Here is a 21,691-nt window from a genome sequence, read left to right as displayed (position 1 = left end):
CTTCCTCCCTCCCAGCCAGCACGGGCAGAGCCGTGCCCACTCTATGTCCAGCTAAACGCAACATCCCTGGTGCCACAGGAGAATGGCACCCACAGTGCCCAGCTGGTGGGACCAGCACAAGTAGCACCAAGACCCTGGGGATTGCAGGGTCTGTGAGCCCAGGTTGGGTGGAGTGGAGCAGCAAGTATTGCAGCTGCTGGGAATACAGGGGCTGCCTGTTCCTGTCCCAACAGCCTGGCTTCAGTTTCTTGGAAATGCCTCATTTGTAGAATAAAATCCTGCCTTCATCTGCCAGTCTCTCAATAATGCTGAATTCGACGTCAGCATCGTGGACCCTCGTCCTGCGAAAGGCTCCGGCCCCGTGGTTTTCCTCCCAGTAGTGGTGCCAGTTCCCTTCACTGTCTGCTCCGAAGCCAAACACGGAGACCTGTGCACATGGCAGGAAGAGACGTGGCTGTGTGGGCGCTGGGGCACCCCGGGAGCCCACGGACGGGCAGAGCAGGGGCGATGGGGGCACAGCCCGGGGCCCGCGGGCTGTGCTCACCTGCTGGCAGGTGTGCAGGGCAAAGAGCAGGGCTGTGAAGCCGGTGGAGGGGTAGCGCCCGTGATGCTGCGTCCACTTGTCATGGATGTACTTGAGGAATGCTGGGCTCAGGATCAGCACCTGAGTGGGGAGTGGAGGAGCCATCAGCTGCTCTCATGCTGGAGTGGGACAGCCCAGCAGCCCCAAGCAGAGCACCATTAGCTCTGCCCAGCAGAGCCCTGCCTGCCCCAGGGAGCTGGAGCCCACGGAGCCCTTACCTTGTTTCTGTCAGCTTTGATGAACTGTTTGACTCTCACATACGTGCTGCAAAAGCAGAAACAAGTGATGAGCATGTGGCACTGCCACTGCTGGGGCTGCCCCTTTGTTCCCAGGGGTATCTGTGTCCACCGGCACCCAGCCCCGTGGCACCCCCAGCCCCTTCAGCTGACCCAGCAGCATTGCCTGGCCTGGCTCTAGGAAGGGACACATCAACCCCATGGCCCCACGGTGGGGACAGCCCCCTCCCTCTTACAGGGGTATGGGACTGCAGGCTGTCTGAGCCCTGCGGGGACAGCTCAGTGTCCACTACCCCAAACTGCAGTGCAGAGGGATGCTAAGACATGCATCCAGCACGCTTCATCCCACCAGGACTGTGGTGCCAGGGCTCCAGTGAGGCACCAGGGCTCCCAGACCACACTGTCCCATCCAGAGGGTCTCCAGCACAAGAGATGCCATCCCCCAAAGCTGACACACCGTGTGACCTCTCCAGTGGAGAAGGCACTGGTCACCCACTGCAGGTCCAGGGGCTTGAAGGGGACAAGGACGAGGTGGACGCCAGGCCCAAGGTTCACTGCACTCTCTGGGTACATGAAGTGATGGGTTGTTCTTGTGCCAACATCCAGCTCAAAGCCAGCAACCTTTGCTCTGTTCATCCTAAAGGACAGCAGGATGGTGTGTCCCAAAATGAAGGTGCATGCCGTGCTGGTCCCAGGTTCCTGGTCCCACCAGGCATGGACAGCAGGTCACCCTGGCCAGCAGCAGAGTGGGCATGGGTGACACAGAACCAGTGTGTGCCCCAGAATAGAGGGCTCGGGGAGAAGGGTTGGCAGTCACCCCCATCACAGGGTTTGTGTTTTCAACAGCATGGCTGGGGCATGCCAGGGTCCTGGGAAGACAGGTAGAGACCAAGTCTCTTCAGATCACCCACCTCAGCACCCAATCATGAGCATCAATTAGCAGCCCATGGCTGGACCCCTTCAGCCGCCCTGAGTTCCCCACCACCGCACAAGTCCTGCAGCGAGGGGGGTCCAACACGTCACCCGTCGGGGCTCGGAGGACGCTGAAGAGTTGCCGAATTATGGCCTGGAGCTGGACACCATTCATGGGACCCTGCAGGGTCTAAGGGAACAAGCACAGTGACATGCAGCATTAGCCCCCCACTAGTAACCTAGAGAGAGACAGAGCCCCTCTCCTCCTAGCAGAGCCCTGGGAAAGCATGGAAAAAACAGATGGGATATTAGGAAAAGGGTACAGGACAACACAGGGGACAGTGGGGTGTAAGGGGGAGGAAATGCTGAGCTGGGATCTCTGCACACACTTCATCCCAGTCACACCTGTTCTTGGTCCTGCCCCGCTGCAAAACACATTCAGGGAACCTGGGAAGAGCCACACGCTCCTGCCCACTGTCCACTCACCAGCCACCACTGAACCACGTCTGCAGAGAGCTCCTGGGCTGCCCCCGTCAGCAGGAGCCCTGCGGCCGCCTCGTAGCGCTCGTTGAACCACACGGAGCTGTTGGCTCTGGCAGGGCAGGGGACACCAGGGGTGTGCAGGAGGGAGGGGGCCCAAGGGACAGGGCCAAAGTCATCCATGAGGGCTCGGAAACATTGCCACAGGGCCAGCAGCAGGCACAGGGCCAGCACCACCTTTGTGCGCCTCTGGTTCAGCATCCTGCGTGCCACCTGCAGTGAGATGTCACAGAGACCATTGGCAGGGGCACCACAGGAACCCTTCTCACCCACCCTCCCTGCCCAACCCTCTTGGGACACCCCTTGCCTGCTCACCCACCCTGGGGGACCTGAAATAGCCTGGTTTTTGTTTCCTTTTCAAACTGTTCAAAGGCATTTTTGCTGTGCTCTGCTCCTGCCACTGCCACCAACCTAGGGCGGGGCAGGGCTGGCTGGCAGCATGTGCTGTATGAGGGGCTGCTCTCTGCCTGCAACATTTTTAGGGTCTGCAAGCTGACCTGCGAACAAGCTCCAAAGCATCATCACCCTGGTCACAAGCCAAACCCCCCTTGCCGTCGGAGCGGTGCCCATCATCAGAGCGGTGCCCATCATCAGAGCGGTGCCCATCATCAGAGCAGTGCCCACCCCCCCACGTGTGTGGGGTGCTGGCAGTGGGGCCCCTGCCCACCATAGACCTCCCCACCAGAAGAGGAGCCCCAGGGGCTCTGCCCCAGCTGAGCACACACGGGCACAGTGCAGCTCCCACCTGAGCAGCCCTGGGGTGCTGCAGCTCAAAGGGCACTGAAGCATTGCCAGGAAGAACATTTCTGGTCTCTATGTAAAGCACTCATGTAAATGTAAAGTCAGAGGGGAAAGGGTTTTCCTGTCCTCAGGGAGTTCATGAAGTGCTCAATGACTTAGGACTCTGCTCCTTGGGCTGAGGCAGGAGTGAAGAGCAGAGCTACAGGCACAGGCTTCATCCCAGGGTGAGAACAGAATACAGCAGGTTTATGAAGGTGTCCCCTGTGTACTGGGAAAATTGAAGAAAACTCCTCCTGTCCTCACAGGAGCACCCTGTGCCTCCCCCAGTTGCCTGGGTGGGGCCACGTGTTAGCACTGGTTCCGCTTCTCCACATGAGCCATTTTCTGCAGCTCCTGCAGCACGGATGTCCCTGCTCACTGTGGTGCCCAAGCTGCTGCACTCAAATCTGACCCCAAGGACATGCCCTAGACAGCAAAACTGCTGCCCTGGGAGATCCAGGCAACCAGCAGAGATGGAACAGGATGGGGGAATTTGCACCATCCCAGGTGGTTGCAGCAGGTTGTGCTCCCTTTGTCCTTCCCAAAAGACACTAAACTGTCACCTCATATTGAAAGGGAAAGCACAAACAAGTCATCACCAGCACTCCGGAAACCCAGATGTGGGTTCTCTCAAGCAGGAAGCTGCTGTGAAATGCCGGCTGTTCTCCCCTCAGGCTCAGGGGAACCCCAACAGCCCTGGCACCCTCCCCACTAGCAGTCACAGGTCCTTTTGACTTACTCTTTTGCCCTCCTGCAAACAGCCACGAGCATTTGCCATGGTGGAGGCAAAGAGCATCCATCTGATGTACTGGTCAGGCCAGGCACCAGCAGTCCCTGGGCTGGTTCAGGCACTTGTGGAGCCTCAGGGATTTTCAAGCCACAGCTCCTGGAGGGGTGGGAGTGGGCAGGGGGCTGCATGACCAGCACCAGCAGCTTCAACAAGACTAGAGCCAGGGGACCCAGCCCAGGGAATATTTCATGCAGTTTGTTGCAGTCACCTGTGGCTGGGGCAGGCAGGGTCTGGACAGGCAGAGTTGAGTGGCCTCATCCCCCCGCCCTTGCCCCTGTGCAGCCTCTGCTCCACGGATGGGACCCCTCCACCTGCACCCACACCACCATGGCAGCTCAAATGACCCCACTGTCCCTGTGTCCAGAGGTGCCCTGGCCTTGGGGTTCCCCAGCCCAGAGACACTGGCCACGAGCCACCACACCTTAGCCATGTGGCCCCTGCACTGGGCTGCATTCAGTGCCCACAGACCTGTCTGTTCCCACTCAGCCCCAAGAAACACTGCCAGGAGCTCCACAGTCCCAAAACAGGGAAAGAGCCTCTCCTGGTGTTGTGACCTCTTGGTTCCCAGCCAGTCCCCAGGACCCCTCACCTTGGGGGAAGCGCCGCTGAGCAGGTGATGCTTCCGGGCTCGGGGGCCTCTGCAGGGATTGTTGCAAGAGCAACAACAGCCACGGGAAGAGGAAGTGTTGCACCATGACGTGGGGGAGAACAGTGAGTGGCACAGTGAGGTCAGGGCTGCTGTCCCTTCTCCAGCAGTACCTGCCACTGGCATCCTGGCACGGCCCCTCCACACAGCCCTGCACCGTGGCAGCTGCTGGTCCCACTGGGGTTGGATGCCCTGGGCATGTTCCCAGGGCCAAATCAGGAAATTATTGATCAAAAAGTTCCTCTGAAGGTGGGAGAACCTGCTTTGAGTGGAACTGCCCTCCTGCCCCTGTGTGTCCTGCTGGGATGGCTCACTGACATGAGCAACATGGAGCTCTCAACAGCCTTGTGCATCCAGCACCTCACCAGGTTTCTTTTGCTCACCTGGATGGGATTTTGGCTCAGAGAGGACAGAGAAGGACTGTGAAATGCACCTTGGCAACTAGAAAAACACAGCCAGTGGAAAAGCAGTGCCAGCTGAACTGTGAGTAATTTTATCCAAGGGGAGGTCAACACTCTGCTTTGCAAGGTTTGGTGCCTGAGGTTTGGTGCAAAGACAAAGGATCTAGAAATTCAAACTAGAGCAGCCCTGCAAAATACAAAAAGTCAGTATTTACTGGTGACAGGCTCAAAGGGCCTCTGCACCACTTCAGGGGAGCCAGGCACTGGAGGGGCAGTGCCCTGAGCTGCCACAGAGCACATTTTCTGGATCACACACAGAGTGAAACAGGGGTGGGAGGAATTAGGGGCAGCACTGGCTCTGTGATGCTGGCTTCACAGCACTTGTTTGCACTCCCAAAGTCCAGCCTACTGCAGCTCCCGAGCCTGGCAAGGCACAGCACTGCCCCCCACAGCCGTCACTTCCATCAGCACTGGCAGAGCAGGGAGCTCCAGGGAGCAGAGCAGGGAGACCACAGGACAGCAGCATGGACAAGGCAAGGCAGGGCCCAGGCATGGGGCAGCAGAGCACACCAGGGCTGGTCTGTGCATGGGGCCGTGGCTGAGGCAGAAGCACCACTGTGGAGCCCGTGGGCTGCTGTGTTCTTGTCTTTGGGCTGGCTGAGAGGTTCTCCAAGACAGCCCAGAGGAGGGGTGGGCTGGAGGATGAGTGCTGGGGCAGCAGAAGTGAGTGCAGATGGTAGCTTGGAGAATTGCATTTTAAGCAGTTGATCAGATCTTCTTTCTTGAATTGAAGCAGCTCCTACTCGCTGAGAACGTGAACAAATGACGCAGGGAAGGCACCTTCCCTGTGGGGCTGCCCTTCAATCCACCCTTTCTGTGGGGAGATAGGAAGGAAAAGGAGCAGTGAGCACAACACAGGGGCATTCAGGGGCATGAGGAACTGGGCCCATAACAGCTTCCTTTGATTACCAGGGAAAAGATGGAGAGACAGATGCACAGCCGGAGATGACAATGTGTGCAACAGTCATGGGACAGAGGTGGGAAATGTCTGAAGAGGGGATCATGTGCATCCAAGTGCCAGCTACATGCACAGGTTCACTCACCCACCAGTTGCTGTCCTCCTTTTCAGACACCACAATGACCTCTCCTGTGTGGAAAGTCAGCTCATCCTCCCTGTCAGCGTCGCAGTCGTAGAGAGCACGAACCCTGTGGAGCAGCCGTCGGTTCTGCAGGGAGAGAACATCCTCAGACACAACTAAAATGGTGCCACTGTCCCGATCCTAAAGGCCCTGGCAAGGGTGTGAAGAGCAAGGATGAGAGACTGGGAGATTTCCTGTGCAGAGAGGAGTGCAGAGGTAGCAGATCATCTGCTGGGAGTTTGGGTGGGACAGGGGCTCCTTCTGCTGGAACATCCTTCCAGAGGCAGCTGCTCCTCTGCCCCAGGACTGTGGCATGTGCCTGTGCAGGGAATGGGTTCCCCATTCTCTCAGGACAGGTCTGTGTGAGGAGTCAGTGGTGCTGACCTGTGTCACCACAACCCTAAGACCAAGCAACCCAAGCAAGGTGTCCCTAATGAAAGGGCTCTGCCTCTGCAGTATCATCAGGGAGAAAGGTGTCCCCTGCAGCCCAGAGGGGCAGGGCCAGTGTGGACACTGCACTCTTGTCCATGTCTAAAACTGCACTCCCTGACCTGACAACCTGAAATCACGAACATGGCAGGGGTAGCGTTCCCAGCACTTAGCAGGGAGATGTCAATGCCAGGGAATCACAGAAATGCTGGAAGGAGAAGTTGCTAGGGCCAGCAGCAGCTCAGGTCAAAACCAAAGGGGATAAATACTGGCAGATGTGGGAGCTGAGCTGATCCTGACCACCTACCAAACTGCTCCTCTGAGGAAGTGGGACATTCCAAGCATGGCCAGAACATGGATCTGGCTCCTGGAGAGATCGGTGTGGGCCAGGCTCTTCTACTTTGCTGGGGCCAGACGTGCAGAGGGGGTCCATGGCTTTCAGGGCACCTGAAACACAATCAGGCTGGTTCATCTGCTCACATCTTTCATCACAGGCGGAAAACAGCAACCACCACTGTGAGGCAACATGGTGCAACATGGTCCTCCACGATGGTACAGTGTGGGCAGCAAGTACCCCATCAGTCTGGGAGCTGGAAAGGGGAGGGACTGGGGACAGTTGTGCTGCTCTTCAAAGCAGGGATCAGTGCTAGGTCAGACCAGCCAGCCTTGGACCCTGAGGAGCAGAGGCCCAAAGGGCAACCCATGGCACCAGACAAGCCCTCCCACCCTGTTGGGGCCCAGCTCCCTCCCAGACCCCACTCTGTTGATGGGGCCTGGCTGCAGCAGCAGCAGCTCACCCTGCCAGCCCCCACAGGACCCCACCACAGGCTCTCACCTGGCTGTGCCTGGGGCGGGAGTGGAGGTGGATGGGAGGGGGCCGGTGGCACATCCACGTGTAGGTGGTGGGCTGGCGAGGGGCAGGGGTCCGGCCACCCGCCCTGGGGCACTGCCTCTGCTGCCTCTGGCCTGGGGACAGCAGCAAGGGGGTGGTAGCAGCTCTGGGGATGGGCAGATCCCCTCTTCTCAGGACCCATCTGGGAAAGGGTGTTTGCAGGTTGGATGGAGGGTGTACAGGTGGGAGGTAGAGCAGCACCCACGTCAGTGCAGGCAGCGAGGCCGCAGCAGCACACACGGGCCCAGCCCAGCCCCTCTCAGCACCTCACCTTCTCATCCAGGTCTTCGTCACTCTCAAACATGTCATCTTGTCCCAGCCACCGCTCGTATTCCACATGGACATGGGGGTTGAATTGATTGCTCTGGGCCTGCAGCAGCTGGGGCACAGAGGAGCTCCCTGAGGACCCACCAGACCTGTCCTACCCCACCAGCTCCACAGGCCCCATATCCAACCACCCACCCTGCAGGGCAACATCTGCAGCTGCAGGCAGTTCTTCCTGGCAGCAGTGGGCCATTACCAAGGTCTCCAAATGCACAAATCAGGACGTGGAAAAGCCAAGCCTGCACTTGCTGAGGAGATGCACAGCCCCAGCACAGACCCAAGTCCCCCTGCATGATCCAACCCCTGCCTGGCCTGTCCTAAACTGCCCCGAAGGACCCTGTGCCAGCAGGACCAGCACCCACCCTCCCTCCTCTGCATCCCACACTGGCACTGGAGTTGCTGAGGGGCACAGGGGGCCCTGTGGACAGGTCCACATGGCTGTGGGTCCCTCACTGCTCTCTGCTGCTGGGACGAGTCCTGAAACAGGAGGAGTGGTGAGACAGTGCCTTACCAGCTTTTCACACAGGGAGTGTCTCATCCTCCTGGCAACATCCAGGGCTGTCTCTCCTGCTCTGTTAGCTGTGGGGGAAGCAGCACCTTGAGGCCCATGAGCCCATGCTCTGCTCAGTGAAATGAAGAGCCATGTTGTGTTTGGGGCAACTGGCAAAATAAGCCTAAAAGAAGGGACAGCCTATACCCAGGAGCAGAACAGAGGCTCAGACCATTGAAGGATGGTGAGGGGAAGATGAAGAGCATAGGAGCTGAGACACACAAATAAGGAGAGAAAGGAGTAGGAGTAAATCGATGACTTGCAGAGATGAGACAGGACAGAGAGGACAGAGGGACAGAAGAGCCTTATTGCCAGAGCCTCAAGGCTACAAAACCAGAGGAGCTTTGGGCAGACCTGGTGTATGTGTCCTGATGCCTAATGGACACCCAGGTCCCTGTGCCTGCAAGAAGGGTGTGAGTGCAAGTGCCAACAAGCCACAACCATTTTACTTCGGTTTCACTTTAAAATACAACTCCTTCCACTGCTTGGAGGTCTGAGGGTGTGACCTGTGATGGTGTTGCTGTCATGCAAAACCCCTCCTTGCAGAGCAGCAGCATGAGACTGGCTGGGGTCATGCAGGCTGGGAGGGTTCTGGGGAAGGGGGAAGGTGGGAGAAGGGAACAGCAAGAGGTCTGTACCCAAAGGGATTGCAGAGCATCCCCAGAGCAGTGCTGGGGCCTGCACTGTGGACTCAAGGTTCTTGAGGTTAGTCAGCAAAGGCAGGTCAGGCCCAACTGTGCCCAGCATGGCCAAGGCAGTGATAAATTTGGCTGCCAAATCCCGGTGCAGCTGGGGGGACACACACCCAGCCCCTACTGGTCTCTTTGTCCTCCAAGGGGCTGCTCCTGTGCTGCCCGGAATGGGAAATGGGATCATCACAGGATCACCCCAATAGGCAAAGCTGAGTGCACCTGCCAGCTCAGCTGATACCTAGCAGTGGGAACACTTGTGCCCTCCCATTTCACCCAGGATCTTAGTTTTTAAGCTCACTTCTGTGATGTGAAGAGGAGATTTATGGGCAATATAAATGGCTGGACCTGTGATCTGGGCACCAGAGCACCAGCACACACCATCTCAGAACCAGTGCTTTGACAATTCTCCTGCCTGTGCTCCAGCATTGAGGTGTTGGGTTTGGAAAAGAGTTCAGCGCTTGTTTTGGCTTCTGCTGTGCATGTGCTGTGTGTGGCAGAGCAGCTCAGGCAGTGTTTACCTAGCTGGACTCTGCCAGCTTGGCGAGCCCACCCCAGTGCAGTCCCACCAGCAAGGGGGACAGTGAAGTGGGGCAGACACACAAGCTCCCTGGGTCAGAAGTACCCCAGGGCAAACTGTTTACTCCCTGGGGAGCAGAGAAGAGCATCCCCTGCTCACAGCTGGAGAGCAAAGCCACTGCTTCTGTCCCAGGCTGTCGAGAGCAGGAGCCTGTGAGATGGGAACACCCCACTCACGGGGGTCCACGTGCACCCCAAACCAGTTTGTGAATGCTGCTGATCCTGGAGAGCCAGCCCAGAGCAGTGTCAGAGCAGAGCACCTTGCTGGACACGGGCAGAGCCTGGAGCTGATGCTGTCACCCTGCGGGCTGAGCTCCCCACCCACACTGCCATCAACCTCCCTCCCCCCAGCCGAGAGTTCTGGCACTCTGACAGACCAAGAAGGTGTTTCCAGAGAAGAGCTGGGCAGACATTTCATACGTGCCCAGGGCACAGGGTCCCACGGCCACTCACTGATGGTGATGTCGGCTCTGGCCCTCAGCAGCAGTGTGGCACACTGGGGTTTGTTGTGGGAGCAGCAGTAGTGCAGGGCCGTGTTCCCCTCCGCCGTCTGCTGCACCAGGATCCCACTGCAGCACAGGGGGACAATGTCAGCATCTCTAGGAAGAGCCACCAGCCCTAGCCCCAGCAAACACTGCCTGGTGAGAGCACACGTGTCCTGCTTCTCACCTCACCTGGAGAACAGGTGGTCACCACCATTGTCACACCTCAGCCCACGGGGGACAAGGGAACCCCTCTGATCTGGGGGTAGTTACCCCAAGCCCAACCTAAAACTCGTTTGCTGGCAGGTTTTCCCTGCTGTTTTCTCTCTTCTTTTGGGAGCATTTTGGAGAAGATCATCAGTCTTGCACCTTTCATTAGGGGTCATTAAAGTCAGCCATGACAAGCTGACTGGGTGGGATGAACTTACCTGTTCTGGACAAGAAAATCAACAATATGCAAAGAAGTTTGATCAGACAAAAGCACTGCCAGGTGGAGAATGGTCTCCCCAGGTTCCTATAACCAGGAAGAATAGAGCAAGGATGAGACAGTGTGTGCCTGCAGTGCCACTGCAAGCAGGAGCCCTGTCCTTTGGGGCTGTCCTGACACACTTAAAATCCGAGAGATGAGTAAGTTTAACTGTCTCTTCAGAGGTCACCAAGGCTGGTGAGAACCTAGTTAAAATGGTGAGCTTATGCCTTCATGAAGAAGAATCAGTCATCCCCTTTTAACATTTAGAAACCACAGCAACCAAAGGTGACTTTTGGCCCCAGGCCACTAGCTGAACCCTGCCAAGCCCAGGATCTCAGCAGAGCCCTGGGGTGTGTAACAGCTGCTCCCTGCAGAACTGCTTCTCACTCACCAGTTTGTCCCAACATATCCCAGTGCTTCTTGCTCACTGCAGCATTTTGCTCCTTTGCTTTGAGGACACCCACCAGCAGCATGCCTGCAGCTCCAGGGATTCCCTGAATTCCTAACAACACTCTCTTCTTCCACTTACAGCAATGACCCACACTGAGGTTTTGCAGGAAAAATTGCTGCCTTGATTTTTCAGCCTAGAGTAAGACTTGGATGTCCCAAGAAAATCCACTCAGAAGTTTACGGGTAAATCTCAGTTACAAACTGGCCTTGGAAAAGCCTTGGGCTTGTGGTTTTGACTCCTGTCCCCTCCACACACAGCATGAGGAGGGTTGTGGGGTCACAGCCAGAAAATCCTTCCTCTACTGTGACATTCCTCACCCTGCTTGAGTCTACCTGTTGCTTCCAGCTCATACAAAGCACCATTTTCATCAGAAAACTGTTCTCTCTCAGGCACAGGGACCCTTGTGGGCAGGGGAGAGCAAAGCTGTTTACCACAGGGCCTGTGGGGTGGGTGACCATACCTGCAGAGGGGCCAGCACAGGCTTGCTCAAGTCCACGTTCTGTGCATATGCTTGGAGCAAAGCAAATATGTCCTTGTCCTTCACGGCTCCTGGGAGGGCAGAGTGCTGAACAGGAGGGCTCCTCTTGGCATATTTCTTCTTGACGTATTTGGAAATAATGAAATCCTTCCGAAAGGCCCTTGCAGAGAGCAGCCAAATGAGAGTTAGGGGCCACAGAGCAACCCAGCGAGCATGGCAGGCCCCCCTCCCTTCTCTCCCTCCACCCCAGCCACCTTCCCTCTCTCCCCCTCAGCCCTGCCAGGCAATTTAGCACCTCCTCTCCCTCTGTCACATTCCCCAAACTCCTCTGCATCAGCTTTCTTAATAACTCTCACAGAGCACTGTGGTTTTCTTAAAGCTTCCTCTCTGCAGTTTTAAAATTTATTTTGCATAATTAAACAAGACCTTGACTTTCAGGCACTTAAAGTGCCATGGCCTGGAGGTGAGGATTCCTGCAGGCACCGAGGGAAGCCAGAACCAGGCCCCTGTCTTTCCCTCCAGCAGGGATCTCTCTGCCTTCATCCAACACCCTGAACTCTTGTGATTGTCTCCTTCATCAAGGCAGAGACAGGAAGGGTCTGTGCCTCTCTCCCTCGCCCAGGCACTCTTTGCTTTCCAGAACCTCCTCCATTGCCTCTGCTCCAGCATGAGGAGACCTGACCCCTCTGCCCTTCCTGGTGGGAGACGCTCACGGGTGCCATGGGGATTTATATCCAGTCCTGGTGATGTTTTATGCTCTCTTCTCCCTTCCCATCCTCCCTAGCCCTGACCTTTGCCTTTCAGACCCCTCTGCCCTCACAGTTCAGTGCTGGGCTCAGATCCCTGACGGTGAGAATGAAGGGAAAGAGCAGAAATCTCAAGGATTGGGAAATGCCATATGGTGTGAACTGGCCAGGATTATCCATGGGTCAGGAACAGCTTCCAGACTAGGACCCCCTGGAGCAGGGGAGAAGCCAAGAACAGCGGAATCAGTTGCCAGCCAGAGGATCTAGGGTGGCTGCAGGTGTCTTAGGGGGCAAAGGAGTGCTCCAAACAGAAAAGGTCATTGAGGGAGAACCAAATTACTAATTTCATGCAGTTTCAATTTTCCCAGCACACAAGTAGAAGAGCGGATCTGGCAACTGAGATCTTGACCACACTGTTCCAGTTGTATTTTCCTGTTCTCCCAGCTCTCTGATGCTCTCTCCCTGCTAAGTGCCATTCCTCACTCACCCATTCCCTGCAGAGTAGGTCCACACTGTCCAAATGGTACCGTAGTCAGGACTTACAGGCTTGTAATGGAACCTAATTATGCCTGCTCTGCCTGCCTGCCCTCCAGCCTCCTGAAAGTCCCTTCAGCCCTGACAATGTTTCCCAACTCTGTGCTTCCCTCAGGAGCGCTGCTGCACCTCAGGTTCATGGCACACCGCCCTGGAGAAGCCCCCAGCTCATACTGGTGCCAGCCATGCCACCAGCTCTGCCCTGTGCTCTGCAGAGCCTGGGGGCACACTGGGATGAGGGATGGGAGTTCCCACATCCTCAGCCACTTGCTTGCTGTGAGTGCTGATCCCACCAACATTGGGTCACAGCCACTGTACACAGTGAGCTGCTCTGCACATGCACATCCCTGTCACCCATCCCCCTGAGCCCTCCCACCCTGCTGATGTGCAGCCAGAGCCACCCTGCTCTGCAGCTCCACTTCGGTTTTAAATTTTCCCTTCTTGCCTTCTCCTTTCCAACACTGGCTCCTCAACCTTTGTCCTGACCTCAAGGCCAATCCTTGAGTTATCCTGCTGGCTTTCCTCACTCTGCTTCTCTCATTTATCAAACTTTTCCAGCTAAGCTTGCTGAAACTGCTCCTGAAGAGAAGTGACAGTCTTGGGAGGAGGCTGAGCAGTGCCATGGTCCTGGTCACTGCAGGGAGCACACTGAACTGTGTGTTCAGTGGTATCTAACCTCCCACAGAAAAACAGCTCTTGCAGAGCGACTCACATGTCACTGTGAACAGTGGGTTTCAAGGAAAGGTTGTGGAGATTTGCTTCCATAACATTGTTGAAGCCAGAGTTGCCGATATTCCTCGCCAGCTGCAAAACAGACAAAGAAGAGGTGACAGGGGACACACAGCAGCCATGGAGAGGAAGCTCCAGGTTGAGATCCTGGCCAGGTATCAAGGGGATGCCAAGGGGTACCAGGATGGGTGTGCCCAATGGCTGGAGGCTCTGCTCTGCCTCCTGCTGCTGAGAACTCTCAACTCCAGCAGCACAACCAACCCCAGAGTCGACCCCTGGGCTCAGAGCTGGGCAAGCAACTACCCCTGCAAAAAGCCTTTTCTCCTGCCCTGCTCCCCAGCAGCAGCTCCCAGCACAGCCTGACCAAACCCATGAGCATGGAGAGCATTGTAGCCCTAAAGCAGCCCCATGCCAAGTCTCCAAGCCCCTGTCTGCTCCATGCTCTGCCCTCCCCCAGTTCCAGCTTGGCCCTGCCCCACAGCTCCTCTGCACTGGGGGACACAGATGAGCAGAGGGGACTGAGAGGGATGGGTGACCCATCAACAGCAAAATGACCCTCCTCTCCTCCTTGAAGATGACAATTCCTGACACAATAACCACTAAACCCTGGGAATTACAGGTTGGTATGGATCAGTTCAACACGTAAAAAAACCCCATGGAATTCACTTAGTTTTAAAGAGGCCCCAACAGAAGCAAGAGAGGCTTGAGGACAGAGCACTCTGGCAGCATCCTACCAGCAATTCAGAGGTTGCCAGCTTGTCCAGAGACAGCGACTGGATGTGGGAGAGGTGCACACCCATGTCTCTGTGAATCCCAGAGCACCCACTGCAGATCAGGATGCCCAAGTTAATGGAGAGCCAAGAGGGATCTGCAGGGACAAGACCACAGGGCTTGTGTGCATCTCTTGCCTCTCCTCCCTGCTGGCCCACCACCACCCCATGGCACAGCTCCCCAGCAGGACAGAGGGGAGAAGCAAGACCCCAGATGCCTGCAGGTCTTCAGGAGCTGGATGCCATTGGGACAGGGCAGAGCAGTGCCTGTCCAGGGGGAGGAAGCACGGGGGCAGAGGGAGCCTCAGGACCAAGGGCAGGCTGTCACCTGGGGCAGAGCAGTCGCAGCACTCCCTGTTCCCAGGCATTCCTCTGAGCTCCTCGAGGATGGCCCCGGTCAGCTCCTCCCGGCTGCTCTCCCCTCCACCCTGGGCCTTGCTGAAGGCCACGTTCAGTGCCCCCTCCTTGCTGTTGCTGAGGACAGACACCCAGCTGCAAGGGCAGGGAGCAGATTAGGAACAGTGTCCCAAGGGCCCTGCTCAGACTGCAGGGCAAGAAGGGCAGCAGGGCTTGTCCCACTGTCACAGGAGAGATCCCAGTCTGCTCCAGTCTGCCCCAGTCTGTGCAGCAGCCACCACACACAAAGGTCCTGCCCAGGACTCCACCAGCAGACTGGTTGCCAGGAGCATCCTCCCAGCTCTGTGTCCTCTCTGTGACCAGCAGTTCCCCTAGAGAGACTGGGCATAGTCAGGATGCAAAGGGCATCAGCCAAGGGGTTCCCCGTGCTGCTCAGTTAGCCAACAGCCCAGCCTGTCATCGGAGCCAGGGCAGTGTTTCTGGCACTGCAGTACTCACATGACACAGTCCTGCTCGTCCTTGGCCTGGAAGTGGAACGTGCGGTTGTCTGAAACACACAGAGCCTCCCCTGACACCCTGCCGGTCCAGCCTGCCTGCAGAGCCTTCAGGGCAAGGAACAGCACCCCTGAGCTGGGCTCAGCAGACCTGAGAGCAACCTCCAGCCCAGGCAGCTGGGCTGACAGCCCCTGCCCAGTGCACCTCAAGCAAAGGGACCTGCTTCTGTACCAGGAAGGAGGGATACTGGAGTTACTTTAACTGCAGCCAGGAACTACACTTGTGTGGTCTCCAGGCACCCTGCACTGCCCCACAGCAGTTTTCTATCTCACCCCCCACGTGTGCATCACTGCTCCTGAGCAGAGCTGCCTCCTGGCACAATTTCCCCAGGGTAATCCCCCAAGCTGGCCCAGAGATGCAGAGCTTCCCCTCATCCCTAACACACCAGCTGAGTGCCAAGCACTGCCCCAGCTTCAGGCCCTTCCCAAAGGATCTGTAGGCAGGTACCAGCACTCACAGGAAACCACATCAAAGCATTTCTTGTCACCCATGTTTGGCTTCACTTGGCAGGTCAGTAAATTCAGCCTGGCTGGGGGGCGGTTGAGCTGCAAGCAGAATGAGGAAACACTTCAGTGCTGTGGGGAGAAGCTCTGGAGACAGACACATACCCAGCACTTTGTCTTGGGCTCAGCTCTCAGAAGCAATGCAAGAAATAGTGACACAGACCGTTTCTTTCCCAACAGCCACCCCGTGCTTGAAGCCAGGTCCCCAAGCTCATCCCCTCCATGCATGAAGGCAGGCAAGGACCTCCTGTGTTTGTCTAACACTCTGTGGGTTGCAGGGACTTCAGTCTCAAGAGAAAGGCTCCCGTGCCAGGGCAGTCCAGAAGGGTAAGAAGCAGGCACAAGGGGCCTGACAAGCCCCAGGAAGCCACTGGAGTGCCCAGCAGCAACAGGCTCTGCAGACCCTGAGGGGCAGGGAGCAGCTCCCAGTAGGAGCAGAGTGGAAGAAGCAGTTCCTACCATGCCGTGAGAGATGGTCAGGTAGCCATTGCTGATGGTGCATTTCCTCTTCTGCCAGACTTTTCTCAACCTGGAAGTGAGTGGAGGGTGAACTGAAGGACAGGCACGTGGAGGAGCAGCTGTGCAATGCAGTGCAGCACTGGCACAGGCAAGAGCCGTGCAAGGCCCAGCACAGGCCCACAGCTCTCAGCAGACACAGCTGAGCTTCCACAAACTGGGTCTGTTGCTCTCGGTCTGCTCTGAGCTGAGCAGGATCTGTCCTGTGGCACAAGGCAGGTTTGTACAGACGGGCAGCCCCCCACACTGCTGGGGTGGTGATACAGGAGCAGAGCAGCAGTCAGGGCAGCAGGACCTGCTAGCAGAGCAAACATCCAAGCCCTTCAGCTCCAAACTGACCATAGGCTGCTTTCCTGTGCCTGCCACTGTCACGCAGGGGAGAGGTGGGAGAGATACATCCACAGGGTGAGGAGATACTTCAGCCTGTGGTGAAGGAGATTCCTGAGTTCATTATTTTCTGTACAGTTTCACATTTTTCTAGGGTACTTCATAGTCCTTTCCAGGTATGCAAATCTCTCTGTGATTCCCAACAAGCATTCTGGTGGAAGATGATCCTCTTTTCAAAGACAGTGGAGTGCTTTCCAGGCCCTCAGGGTGCTGCTCCTGGAAGACCCTGCTGGCTCTCTGCCCTCTGGCCCACAGTGCCCTCTCCAACACCCATGCTGTGTCTGTCACCCCACATTTCTGCTCCTTCCCCTAATTCTCACCGTCAGGGATCTGAGCCCAGCACTGAACTGTGAGGGTGGAGGGGTCTGAAAGGCAAAGGTCAGGGCTAGGGAGGATGGGAAGGGAGAAGAGAGCATAAAACATCACCAGGAGTGTATGTAAATCCCCATGGCACCCGTGAGCGTTTCCCACCAGGAAGGGCAGAGGGGTCAAGTCTCCTATGCTGGAGCAGAGGCAATGGAGAAGGTTCTGGAAAGCAAAGAGTGCCTGGGCAAGGGGGAGAGGGACCGACCCTTCCTGCCTCCGTCAGCACAAGACCTCGGGGTGTTGGATGAAGGCAGAGGGATCCCTGCTGGAGGGAAAGCCAGCTGGTTCTGGCTCCTCACAGTGTGTGCAGGGGTCCTCACCCCCAGCACTTGCAGGGTTTGGGAGGACATTGCTCAGCTTCAGGGGAGAGGAATGTCCTCAGAGCTAAAAGATGGACACAGGCTGCTTGGAGCTTTGTGTGGAAAGCTGTTGGAGGCTGGGACAGTGTCAAACACATCTTCATGAGTGCTTGTCCTGTTCCTCTGCCTTGTGGCCAGGGAAAGGAGGCTGGTTTCAGTGGCCCTAATCTGGCCCCAGGTCACCAAAGTACAATTGAAAGGGTAATGTTGATCCCAACTTACCCATCACTTTTCTTGAGGAGGGTCCCTGATCTCTCTGTGCCATGCTGCTTGTTCCCTTGCAGCTGGTGCATGTTGTGTCCTGCCTGCCTTTTCTCAGGGTCCTGGCAGAAGGAGAGAAATAGCAGCAAGGTCCCACCCCAACAAAACCACTGCCAACCAAGAGTGTGGCCTCGCAGGACTGCCAGGGACCCTGTGCTCCCCCAGAGCTCACCAGAAACCCCACAGCTTTTGGTACCAACGGGGAGACACTACATAAGCAGCTGCTGTGCCACGAAGGATCAGACCTTACCTCCTTCTGCTCCAGCTGTGATGCCATTTCCAGCTGATGCCGAAGGGAGCAGAGCTGCTGCTTCACCTGATCTTTGTCTGAGAGGCACTGGAGCACAGTGAGCCTCTCACATGGTAGCAGGAGGCTCCTGACTCAGCAGCCCCAACTCCTCCTCCCGGGTGCAGCAGAGCTGCCCCCACTCCACCCTCTGCCCTCACTGACCCCTCGCTCTGTGGGACTCACTGAGCCCCGTTCCTGCCATGGGAGTTTCCGCTGTGCCCTGGTATGCGGTATGTGAGGAGGGAGGCAGGCATGCCCCAGCACCAGCACTCCAGAAACGAGACCACAGGAGAGCAGTCTGCATTTTCCTGTGAAAACAGCTGTTTGCAGTGCAAAAGCAACCAAGAGCCTGAAGGTCACACTGTAGTAGCTGTTAGATATTTATTCTTTTTTTCTCTTGGTAGCATCAGGAGTTTAAAAAATTAAGAAGTCTTCAAGTTATCAAAAGCTGATAGAGCTTGGCACTGGAATGTGCCCCTGAAGCAGAGCCTGGGGGGTTGTCTGCATGATGGATCTGTAAGATGCTGCTTGCTGTGCTCAGTTACCTTGTTCTGTGGTGGTGCCTCCCCTCTTTTTGTTATTTACATAATGACTTTTAATATGAATCATTACAAATTACAGAACAAGCAGGGTAACACACCTAGAGCAGACTGATTCAAACAGAGCAACAGATGCCCAGAGGAGACCTGCACTACAGGACCAGGAGACACGAGTACAAGTGGTGGTGATACAGTATCTGGGTGATACTCTGCAAGTCTGGAGTGTGGAGGAAGATGAACAAGACCAAACAAATTGGAACGGAGATCTAGAAATGCTGGGAAAACAACATAAATGCTCTGCTGTACTTGAAGGACGTCCTAGCCCCTGGGACATGAGTGCTCAGGCTGTCTCTGAAAGCATTGCCACTTGGAAGAACGTCCTCCTGTCTCCAGGCCATGTCTGACTGACAGAATGCAAAGTCAAATGCTAAAGGTCACAAGGCTTACAGGATCTGCCCCTGAGGAAACACATTAAGAGCTTCAGTTGGCAGCAGCTGGCATGGAAAGCCAAGAGCATAGATGAAAAATCTGGACATCTGCAGAGCAGCTGGAGGTTTGGCAGAGGAATAGGCTTGTGCCTCCTTGGTACACTTCTTTACACTTGTTCCTTCTACTCTGTGTCCTGGGGAATGGCCTTATACTTTTCCCACTCCCAGTGATGGCTGCCTTTTTTCCCCTCCATGGACCACCATGTATCAGGAATTAATGATTAATAGATGTGAAGAGCTCCTCCCCCACCCTCCCACTCAGTGTGCACACACAGACACAGATCTGCAATTATAAACTGAAATATTTGGAGGAAGCCTGAGGCAGACACAATTTCAAGTCATGGGGAGACCCAGCCTGGTGGTGTGGTGGGAAATGTGTCTGAGCGTGGCTGAAGGAGCCAAGGGGCTGTTTTGGGGGTGTGCACTGGGCGTGCTGGGGTGCACTGAGTTTGTTTGCATGGACCAGTCACTGCTGGAGTGCACCAGTTGTGCTGGGGTGTACTGGGCACTGCTGGGGGGAAAGGGGACTGTCTGTGAAGGCAGAAAAACTGGGGGTGACACAGCACTGTCACACCCCAGGGCCTTGCTGTAGCCCCAAGCAGGTGCATGGCTGAGCCCTTTGCAGCCTATTTCACCCCCACTGCACAGCCCAAGGGTCCCCTGGGGGAGAGAGACCTCCCTGTTTGCCATTCTGTGGACCCCATCTGTGGCTGCTCTGGCCCCCCCAGGGGAGCACCATGTCTGCCCCACACTCACTCCTGGCTTCATGTCCAACCAGAGTCCTCACCACCTTCATACCTACCTGCCTGCCTCTGCCCAGACAGTTCCCTCCCCAGAACCTACTCCATTCCTGCCCCATTCAAAAGGCAATCAGGCAGGTGCCTTTGCTATAAAACCCCATTGTCAGTTAATTTCTTTGGAAATGCAGCTGTCCTACTGGGCATCATCTCCTGCACCAGGATGAGACCTCTCAGAAGGAATCTATCTTGTCAAAACCCTGGGTGAAACACCTCCACTTGAAATCAGAGCACATCAGGGCTTGTCTGTACAGATGACAGGAGCCCCGGGGCACCAGAGACCATGCTGAGAACAAGTCTCATTTAATTTACATCAGCCCAGCACCAAAGTCAGACTCAAGCTCGTGACCTCCTGCCATCCCAGTGCCGTCCTTGCTGCTGTGCTACCCAGGAGGGAGGTGAAGGGGCACTGAGGACTGCAGGCAGCAGCTTGTCCCCCAGCTCCAGAAAGCAGCTACAAAACACAAACAGCATCAGAGAGAGCAGCCAAGGAGCTTTTATTCCTGAGGAAATAAAGACCCAAAATGAAGTTGAAGCAAGCCTGACTCCAACACAGCACACGCAGAAAAAGCTGTTAAGCAGTTTGTAAGAAGTTACAACCAGAAAGACCATGTCCTAGAGAGTGTTACCACACCCAGAGCCAACTCCAACACCAAGAGTTGTTCCTGTGCTCTTGGCACAGCAGGAAGCTTGTGGCTACCTTGTCTCTGTCATCCTTCTCCCTGCAGAGCTCCATTCAAAGGTGTTTCAGGTCCTACCTCCATCAGAACCCCACACCAGACCCACTCTCCCCCTGTACACTGTGTTTTGAACTCTTCAGGCAGAGGTCTGGTAAATGCCAAGTGTTGTCAAGCCAGGGCATGGATGGCTTTGCATGGCCCCAGCTCTGCCAGAATCACCCTCAATGGTCAGAGCTGGTTTCAGCTGCTATGTCTGTGCCCAGCAGATTCCCTTTTCCCACCCTCCCGCTCCAGTCCCACAATGAATAATTTTTTTCCCCCCGAAGTTGTAACTGTCTTTCAAGGAAATATAGCAGGTTGGTCACTTGGTTCCTTTGCATCTCATGGGTATGTAGCATGAAATGTGACTCCCAGAAAAAGGCTGCTTGCTTCTGCAGGTCTCTCACCCTGAAGGTTGCCTCTGAACCTGCAGGGTTTTATTAAACTTTCTGGTCCAATCTCAATTCCTGCCACAATCACCCTTGTCTTTGAGTAGTCCTGTGCTGGAGAGCACTTATCCATTGATGATCTTCTCGCTGATGTATCCAGGCATGGTGTAGATCAAAAGAACCAGGAAGATGGTCAGAACAGTGACAACGAACAGCACTATTATATATTTCTTGTACCGTTTCCAGATAAAAAACACGAAGGTCTTCATGGGATTCACAAACCAGTTGAAAGACATCTTTGGCCGACTAGAACAGGAAGGGAAGAACAGATAAGCACAAGCTCAATCCATAGAGCAGCACACTGGCCCCTCTGCTTTGGTGTCCTGCTACTCTCATGAATGACCAGCTCTTCCTGCTGCTTCCAGGCAGGATCCCCTCTGCAGTGGGGCTGCAGTGCCTGTGGAAATGCTGGGGGCAGCAGGATGGATTCCTCAGAGCAGCCCTGCAGAGCTGTCCTGCACCAACAGGGCCAAGGGGTCCCTTCACATGGACAGAGCTGCCTATTGCACAAGCAATGTTATGGCACAGCTGCCTTGAGTATTGTCCCAAGATCAGCCCCGGGCCAGGTGCTGCAGCAACACGTGGACCCACTCGAGCCCTGGGAAGCCCTGGCAGTCCCAGTCCTGCAGACCACACTGCCCAGGGCCCCAGGGATTGCTCTCAGCTCCCTGAGTAGATGCTCCCAGTCTCCTTGCAAGCAGCTGCTGAGAACACAGCACTGTCCATCCATGCTAAAGGTGATAACACAGATACTCACTTGGGCTTTTCCAGGGGTTCAGGCTCTTTCCGGCCCAAACCAACAGGACTTTTTTCAGCCTCCTCCACAGTCAGCAGCTGGAACTCTGCTTCCACCTTACCCTGGAGAGGGAACATGTCTGAGCCACAGTTGCCTCTGTTGCTTCACAGCCCAGCCTGCTGACCATACAGCCTGCCATAACTGGGTATTTTTCTCCCATT

At 55.9% G+C, this 21,691-nt stretch overlaps 3 protein-coding genes across 3 annotated transcripts in view; all 3 read right to left on the bottom strand.

Moving 5' to 3' along the window:
• Nucleotides 1-162: 162 nt before the first annotated feature.
• Nucleotides 163-3,989, bottom strand: LOC108508008 (CMP-N-acetylneuraminate-beta-galactosamide-alpha-2,3-sialyltransferase 2-like). The gene is made up of 7 exons (XM_017836477.1): nt 3,791-3,989; nt 2,218-2,484; nt 1,731-1,921; nt 1,277-1,456; nt 802-847; nt 545-664; nt 163-427 (listed from the first exon to the last, which is right to left on the bottom strand). Exons 1-7 carry the CDS (start codon nt 3,845-3,847, stop codon nt 260-262), a joined length of 1,029 nt encoding a protein of 342 aa, XP_017691966.1. The 5' UTR covers nt 3,848-3,989; the 3' UTR covers nt 163-259.
• Nucleotides 3,990-4,826: 837 nt separating this feature from the next.
• LOC108507994 (arf-GAP with SH3 domain, ANK repeat and PH domain-containing protein 2-like) lies at nt 4,827-19,565 on the bottom strand. The gene is made up of 18 exons (XM_017836444.1): nt 19,557-19,565; nt 17,704-17,790; nt 17,415-17,515; nt 16,024-16,093; nt 15,519-15,606; nt 15,005-15,053; nt 14,478-14,641; nt 14,114-14,247; nt 13,363-13,454; nt 11,353-11,530; nt 10,401-10,486; nt 9,944-10,059; nt 8,184-8,251; nt 7,620-7,727; nt 7,292-7,490; nt 6,764-6,903; nt 5,992-6,114; nt 4,827-5,762 (listed from the first exon to the last, which is right to left on the bottom strand). Exons 1-18 carry the CDS (start codon nt 19,563-19,565, stop codon nt 5,688-5,690), a joined length of 1,887 nt encoding a protein of 628 aa, XP_017691933.1. The 3' UTR covers nt 4,827-5,687.
• A 474-nt stretch (nt 19,566-20,039) lies between these two features.
• The window catches only part of LOC108507999 (fer-1-like protein 4), a 37,090-nt gene continuing 35,438 nt past the window's right edge, over nt 20,040-21,691 (bottom strand). The window contains exons 44-45 of the mRNA XM_017836449.1: nt 21,492-21,592; nt 20,040-20,980 (exon numbers count right to left, since the gene is read on the bottom strand). Coding sequence (XP_017691938.1) covers nt 20,800-20,980; nt 21,492-21,592 — 282 coding nt within the window. The 3' untranslated portion in view covers nt 20,040-20,799. The remainder of the gene's footprint in view (nt 20,981-21,491; nt 21,593-21,691) is intronic.

Source organism: Lepidothrix coronata, unplaced genomic scaffold (assembly GCF_001604755.1).
Source record: "Lepidothrix coronata isolate B3197 unplaced genomic scaffold, Lepidothrix_coronata-1.0 Scaffold278, whole genome shotgun sequence".
In the NCBI taxonomy this organism is placed as follows: Eukaryota; Metazoa; Chordata; class Aves; order Passeriformes; family Pipridae; genus Lepidothrix; species Lepidothrix coronata.
The sequence above is the reverse complement of the archived record's forward strand: the minus strand, read 5'-3'. Positions and strand labels throughout refer to the sequence as shown.

Bases quoted from the DNA above. Each gene is read 5' to 3' on its own strand.
- LOC108508008 (XM_017836477.1), bottom strand. From the start codon at position 3,847: ATGCTCTTTGCCTCCACCATGGCAAATGCTCGTGGCTGTTTGCAGGAG. The intron at 1,457-1,730 runs GTGGGTGATCTG...GCTGTCCTTTAG, and splicing joins GCTCATGATTGGGTGCTGAG to GATGAACAGAGCAAAGGTTG. The intron at 848-1,276 runs GTGTGTCAGCTT...CTGCTTTTGCAG, and splicing joins TCCACTGGAGAGGTCACACG to CACGTATGTGAGAGTCAAAC.
- LOC108507994 (XM_017836444.1), bottom strand. The intron at 15,607-16,023 runs GTAGGAACTGCT...TTCTGCTTGCAG, and splicing joins TGACCATCTCTCACGGCATG to CTCAACCGCCCCCCAGCCAG. The intron at 6,904-7,291 runs GTGAGAGCCTGT...ATTGTGTTTCAG, and splicing joins CCCGCCCCAGGCACAGCCAG to GTGCCCTGAAAGCCATGGAC.